This window comes from Pygoscelis adeliae, unplaced genomic scaffold (genome assembly GCF_000699105.1).
Source record: "Pygoscelis adeliae isolate BGI_AS28 unplaced genomic scaffold, ASM69910v1 Scaffold47, whole genome shotgun sequence".
NCBI classification, from domain to species: domain Eukaryota; kingdom Metazoa; phylum Chordata; class Aves; order Sphenisciformes; family Spheniscidae; genus Pygoscelis; species Pygoscelis adeliae.
Genome location: NW_008825255.1, coordinates 1684738 through 1692313, shown reverse-complemented (window position 1 = coordinate 1692313; position 7576 = coordinate 1684738). Strand labels below are relative to the sequence as shown.

General features: G+C 36.4%; 1 protein-coding gene across 1 annotated transcript in view; it reads left to right on the top strand.

The window, feature by feature from the left end:
- Window positions 1–7576, top strand: part of NIPBL (Nipped-B homolog (Drosophila)) — a 171496-nt gene that overhangs the window by 66717 nt on the left and 97203 nt on the right. The window contains 2 exon segments of the mRNA XM_009329439.1: window positions 1482–1647; window positions 2825–2955. Of these exon segments, the coding sequence (XP_009327714.1) occupies window positions 1482–1647; window positions 2825–2955 (297 nt within the window).

The following is a 7576-nucleotide window of genomic DNA, read 5'->3' as shown; positions in this document are numbered from 1 at the left end:
TGGGGAGACAAACAGCACCACTCCAAACATTCCCCCCTTCCTTCTTCTTCCCCCAGCTTTTATATACTGAGCATGATGTCACATGGTATGGAATGTCACATGGTATGGGATATCCCATTGGCCAGTTTGGGTCAGCTGTCCTGGCTGTGCCCCCTCCCAGCTTCTTGTGTTCCTCCAGCCTTCTCAGTTGGTAGAGCATGGGAAGTTGGAAAGTCCTTGACTAGTATAAACACTACCTAGCAACAACTGAAAACATCAATGTGTTATCAACATTGTTCTCACCCTAAATCCAAAGCACAGCACTGTACCAGCTACTAGGAAGGAAATTAACTCTATCCCTGCTGAAACCAGGACATTATTTAGGGGGGAAAAATACTGGAATTCCCCCTCCCTTCTAATTTCAAAGTATTACAGAGCCAAAAGAGTATATTTCACTTAAGTTGTTTTTTCTGAAGCTATTTCTAATGGTTCAGTGAAAACCTTTATCTCAGAGCTGTAATCAGCCTGGGAATTTGAAGTTGGAGTCAGATTGTTTTCGTGGACCCATGAAATTGACTTTTCTATGTAGCTAGCTTTTTGGCCTCTTCTGGCTTACTCTCGTCTTGTAAGCTCTGCCAATCATCTGGTCAAGGCTTCTTATATGGTACGCTTCCTTGTTATGTCTGTAGTCCTAAGAATGCCCTCTGAAAGTATAGTGTGCTCATGTATAATCTGATTGAAATACTGTGATGCATGTTTTCATTAAATCTTTTTACCAAGATTTGTGAATAGGTATATTGTCTGAATTGACATTTTAGTGATCATACCGACCAATGATACTAGCCTTTTCTTGAGAAGATGACTTACATAGAAATAAATACAACAAGAGAAGAATAAACTAAGAATTTAATTAGTGGCTTAAATTGGTTATTGGGTTGTTTGGTTTTTTTGGTGGGTTGGGGTTTTTTGGTGGGTGGTTTTTTGTTTTTTTTGTTTTTTTTGTTTTTTTTGTTTTTTTTAATCTACCCTGACCATACAGAGTGGGAACACTAATTAAACATGAAGATAAGAGTAGAAAACTTAAAGTATATGCTCAATGCACTTACAGTACTGCACACAAGTACGAGGATTTTGCATTTGCTTCCTTTATCAATGCTTTTGGCTCTAAGAGAAAGCTGCCATAACATAATAAATAACTTAATATTCTGGAATGTTTGAAAGTATTTTTTTATTCATAACACTTGCCTCAGCACAGTTAAATATTTACAACAATATAGTAATATAGCTTGTGGACTTGACTGCATTACTTTGTTTTAAACAAGAGTCCAGCCTTTGTGTGTGTGTGTGTTCATGATTAAAAAAAATCCGGAAATTTTCCCTGTGTTTTAAACGTAGTCGTCAAGTTTCCTTTCTTATCACATGAGGGAGTAAGAAGGTGTCCATATTTCTATGCTTGTGTTTCATGAAATGATTCTGAACTCCTTCCTGTTTTCTGATAACAGTTTTGAACCAGCTGCCTCTTCCATCACCTTTACCTGCTACAACAACAAAAAGCCTGCTTTTCAATGGAAGGATAGCTGAAGAGGTGAACTGCCTTCTGGCTTGCAGGGATGAAAATCTGGTTTCACAGCTCGTCCACAGTCTCAATCAGGTGTCAACAGATCACATGTATGTATTTTGTACTTCAACTATATCTGATCACCATCCTTATTCCTTGAAATCAAAATTAACTGGATTGAGAAGGATGTTTGTGACAATCTGAAAATAGAATGTGCAGGTTTTTTATTAGGCTTGCTTAGCAGATAACTGCTATATAACAGTCAAATGTTTCAGTCAGTCAGAATGTTAATAATTGTCTGGCAGCCCTTATGCATAACTGTGGCGGTTATTTTATAGATCTGCTGCTTATTCCATTCTTGCTAGTTAGGAGTGCAGACTTTGTGGAGTTGATTGCGCAATACTCATTTGTGTTCCACTTTGGTTAATAATGTGCATAGACAAATTATATACCCAGTATTACACAAAAAGAAAATTTTTTGAGACACCCATGTAAGACCCATGCCAATTCTGATTAGGTATTGAACTTAAATATTTTAAGAATTGAACCAGCAAGTATGCTAATGTATTCTCTTTTTGTTAATTTTTTTCCTTTTTTTTTTTTTATTTTTCCCTGGTGTCCTTTGAATTGTCTTATGTTAATAGCTCTGTCTTCTTCCTATGTGTTCGAATCAATTGTTTTGATCAAATGGAAGTAGCTTTTAAAAGTCCTCAAAGCAAACAATAAGTGAAAGCACGCATGCATTTCTAGAAAATCCATTACCTTTTTTTATGGTTCAGAGGGAATCCTGTGATTTCAAAGATATGCGAATTTCCCTTTTTAAAATAAAAGATTCTCAAAGCATTCGGCTGCAACCTGAATGTTATACATTCATGCATATGTTATTTTCACTCCTACAATAATACTTTCTCGATGTTATGCCAAAGTGTTCTTTTATGGAGAAGATAATGACATAAAAGTGGGCATAAGAAACTTTTTATAATAGTCTGAAACTGACAGCCATGTATATATAAGTGCTTAGTAACAGAAAGTACTTTCGAAGACTAGTAGGAATACCTCTTCTGCCATTCCTTAAAGAAGAGAGAAAAAGAAAAAAATAGAGGCAGGGAACAGTGCTTTGCAGACCTGGTTTTTTTCTATATTTTAACAGTAAATTGTCTTCTTTCATTTTGGTTTTGGTTTTTTTGGTTTTGGTTTGGTTTGTTTTTTTTTTTTTTACTTGACTCATAGTTTCTTATAATTTGAAAATGCATTTGCCTCTTTATTTGCTTACTTCCACAATTCCAGAGAGTTGAAAGATAACCTTGGCAGTGATGATCCAGAGGGAGATATACCAGTCTTGCTGCAGGCTATCCTGGCAAGGAATCCTAATGTTTTCAGGGAGAAAAGCATGCAAAACAGATACGGGGTACAAAGCGGTAAGGATTTTTGATTACTTACTGATTGCGTTTTATGTTGTTCTGTAAGTTTAGGGGACTGATACTAATATACTGACACAAATATATGGAGCACAACTGTATTACTTATGCCTTACCTTGTATTTGATAGTGACATAAAGCTATGTACCTTGACATCTTCTAAGAGCGATTGTATTATTGATTCCATGAATAAGCATGGAAATAAACTCTACCAGGTGTTTTTGTAAAAAATGTTTAATTTCACTACAAAGTTTAATCTCTAGGATGAGTGATTGGATTTTATTTTAAAATAATTTTATTTTAATTTCTTTATGGCCGGGTTCATATATTTGCCTTTGTAAATAACTAAAGTTGGAGAAATATGCCTCTATCTTACTGAAAATCTGTACGATTATAGTGTATCATTGCCGTGGTAGTTCTTAATAGTTCTGGGGTAGGGAATAAGGTTGAATGAACCATACATAACAGATCCTCCCTGCCATTCTTCATCTCAGCAATTTGTGATGCCCTTCAGATTTTACTGTTTTGACAGCTAATTCTCTTCTGAGGTGTAATGAGATATACTGCTACATAGCAAAGATGAAGAAGGAGAGAGACCAAGCAAAGGATTAATTGGACAGATTCTCGTTGTAGATCTGGAGACTTGCACCTGAAGTATGTTCTTTAAATACCAAACTATGAAATGAGTAGGAGAATTTCCAGAGTTTCCACAGTGTGAGAATAAAGGTTTGCTAGCACTGTAGAGATATAGATAGAAGTCTTACTGGAGTCCATGGGGGATAGAAATTGTAGGGTGTTTTTGGAGGGGAAAAAGAATAAAACAAGATTACTAGGTTTGTTCACCTATGCTAGTGAGTAAAAAGCCATACAATATTTGAAAAGAACTCACCAAGGACAGAACATGCAATGTTCCTTGAAAGAAGGCAGAAATTTCCTGGAATGAAAATGTGAAAGGCAGTGCTAAATATTTGTAAGTTCATTGATACATATATCCTGAAATTTAAGCTCTGAAAACAGTCTCCGGATTCTGTGTTTTGTGATAACTGTGGCAGAGTATGATTTTTCCAGCTGTGGGAAGAGTTGTGAGTGTCCTGCCAGTTTGCAGAGTGGTCCCACAAAGAACATATGCTTGAATTAGAGTTTTCCACCAGTTTTGTACAGTAAAAGAATTTTTTGCCAGTGGAAAAGGGAGACAGTGTTTTTGAAATAATCTGTTCCAGCAGAGGCTTTTGAAAGAAAGAAGACAAAGCTAGTTAATTTCTTTCTAATTTTTGCTAATTCTGTGCTTCACAGGGAGAGAAACTTTTGCAGCTTGATTCAATCGGTTAAGAATAATCCTTAATGAAATAAAAGCACCTCTGTCTTTAGTAAATGTGCTTTGGCCTGTGCTTGAAGGAAGGAATTAGTACAGAATAAAAATAATTCAACATGAAACTTAGAAGAATAGTTGATGTTATTTTAATAAAGTTAACAAAGTGGTTTCAGAGAACCAGAAGAGATTAGACTTTAAAACTCCCTTGAATATTTAATTTTATTTGACATACTTCTGAATACTTGTACAAGTGCAAGCATTGCAATGTAAGTGTGAAATCTGAAAACTGGAAAGAAAGGGGGAAGAGGGGAAAAGCATAGCTGTAGACAAAGTATTTTGAGAGGAAGAAGGCCCTGGAATGAATGTTTGGAAAAGCTAGGTGACGTGTGACTTTATTTTTCAATGGAAAAAGGCCACACTCTTACCTGGAGATAGGTGGATCTTTAAGCTAGATGCTGGCAAATTGTGGTAGCCTTATTCGCTGTCACTATGTCCCATTCAGATCTCCAAGGCCAAAGGAGGCTATACTAATGTGTTGGGGTAGCAAAGGTTGGGTTTTCTTATGCTTTATGAACAGATACTGTAATCTCTGTACAGTCATGATTTGTAGAACAGCTGGGGGTTTGGTAGAGATCTTATGTAATGCATTTTGCCAGCTAGAAGAATGAAATTTAGGCTCTTCTCTGGTTTTTCAAATTCATCTCTTCTGCTTTCTTTACTGTCTTCCTTCTGAATATTGTCCTTCCACCTTCTGTTGAGTCCAGCATGCAGTGAAGTCAGCACTGTGTACTGTGACCCAGTATTTGTAATACCCACAATTGAGAAAGAACAAAGGCAGCGGGACCCTATTTATTTACTCAGCATGGGATGGGTCTGTGAACCGTGATCCCTTGAGTGTCAGTTCCAGCATTAGTATGGAGAAAGTGAACTCAAATTCATTTCTTCTAGCCTTCATTTCTGATGCAGGAACAGGAGGATCACCTGGCTAAAGAATGACATTAAATACAGAATAAAATTCTTGGTTCAGTACAGTTTGTCAGGAAATAAAGGCATCTTCAAAAAGCTAAATACTGTGTCTTGAATTCTTGTAAATATAAGGTGAAACACAAGCAGAATTCTGTGCTGATGTTTTTTTTCCCAAGTTTATATTGATCTGTAGTTCAACACTAAGTTTAGAGCAAGAATTGTTTTTAGTTATGATGAACAAATAGTGCAAGAAGGATGTATTATGTGAACACTTATTTCGCTTTGTGTCCTGAGTGGGCATCCCCGACCCCCGCCCTTCCCCCCCCATTGCTGGCATATTTTGTTTCATCTAATGTAACAGCAATGTTTGAACTCCCATTCCCTGTCTTTTGGTAACAGTCCTATTGTCAAAACAGTCTTCATACAGCTTAGATTTTTAGATGAGATTTTTAGTTATATTTTTCACGCTGTTTTCTATTACTGTGTTGTCTGAACAGACTAAATCATATCACCATGCAGCCTCAGGCCTAACTTTGTACAAGGGCAAAATGCTAATTTTATTTTAGACCTTTTTCATCAGATGACATAGAAAGTTCTGGGTGCCATCTTGCAACTACATCTGCATCTTATAGTGTATGAGTGAAGTGGATTTCTGTATAATTATTTATTTTAAATTAGATACTATTCCGTTTCAGTTTACATAATAATTTTTTTCTCTTTCCCCTCTCAATGCTTTGGCTTTGTCTTTCAGCAGATATGTGTTGGAAGATCAACTAAAATAGTATATTGCAGTAGGTTAGTATTCATAGCATTGCTTGGGGTTCAGAAAGGACTTAATATTCACTTTAAGCTATTTATCAGAATTTGTGAATTTGCGGGCATTAAAGTCTTACGCATCTTTCCATAAACATCAATTACGTGGATAACTTTTTAAATTTATACAAGAATTAAAGTGCACATGTGCCTGTAAAAGGGAAAAACTTTGCAGATGTACACTTGCAATAAAAGCGTATATTTAACTGCAAAATCACCTGTTGGTGAGCAGTCCTAGCTTAAGCATGCATGATGCTGTAATACAGTTTAATCATACAAGACTTTTTCTGTGACCTTGACCTGTGTTTTTATGTAGTCTTTGGCATTTAGTAGGAATGCTAAAATGGATTTATGCATATAACTTTTTTTCCAAGCAAAAAAATTATAGTCAAGACTGGGAGACTTAAGGAAACTCATTATAGTAATGTTACTACTAGGATGATGTTTTCTCAAACCTGAATATTACCAGCATTCAAAATTAAGGTTGAATTTAAAAGAAATACTTAAATATTTAAGCTACAGAAGTGCACAGTGGAGCCATAAATCTACTGCTTAGTGATATGACAACAATGTAAAAAATGTACAAGAAAATATTTTAGTGCTAATGGCCTCAGACTAATTTCAGCTCCTTTTTAGAATAAATGTTTGGAGCTTATTTTTACTTCTTTCTCATTACATCATTATTGGGCATACTTGTTACTGTCTGGAAACTTTGGAGACACTTTTTTTTTGCTGATTGGTTGGTTGTTGGTTTTTTGTTTTATTTTTGTTGGGGCTTTTTTCTTGTTTCTTCTTTTAAGTTACCTAGATTGTGCCTCCCATGTCCCGCCCCCCCTCAACAGAGATAGAGAAGTGAGAGCTGTCAGTCACAGAATAAGTTTTAGGGTTTTTTAAATGGCATTAAAAATGGGTTCATTTTTATATTTTCTGTCATTCTTTTAAACCAAAAACTACCACATCTGTGGTTCAAAATGTGTTTTAAACTTAGGGAGGAGAAAATAGAGACATATATTTTTAAAGTATTTTAGAAGTGTAGTCTGTGCTTTTAAGCATAAAATGAAACTTTGTCTATATAGTTCATGCTCATACAGGTGCATTGTCATAGAATCATAGAATAGTTTGGGTTGGAAGAGACCTCTAAAGGTCATCTAGTCCAACCCCCCTGCAATGACCAGGGACATCTTCAACTACATCAGGTTGCTCAGAGCCCCGGCCAACGTGACCTGGAATGTTTCCAGGGATGGGGCATCCACCACCTCTCTGGGCAACCTGTGCCAGTGTTTCACCACCCTCAGCGTAAAAAATTTCTTCCTTATATCTAGTCTAGCCCTTTAGTTTAAAGCCATTCCCCCTTGTCCTGTCGCAACAGGCCCTGCTAAAAAGTTTGCCGCCATCTTTTTTCTAAGCCCCCTTTAAGTACTGATAGGCTGCAATAAGGTCTCCCCAAAGCCTTCTCTTCTCTAGGCTGAACAACCCCAACTCTCTCAGCCTCTCCTCATAGGAGAGGTGTTCCATCCCCCTGATCATTTT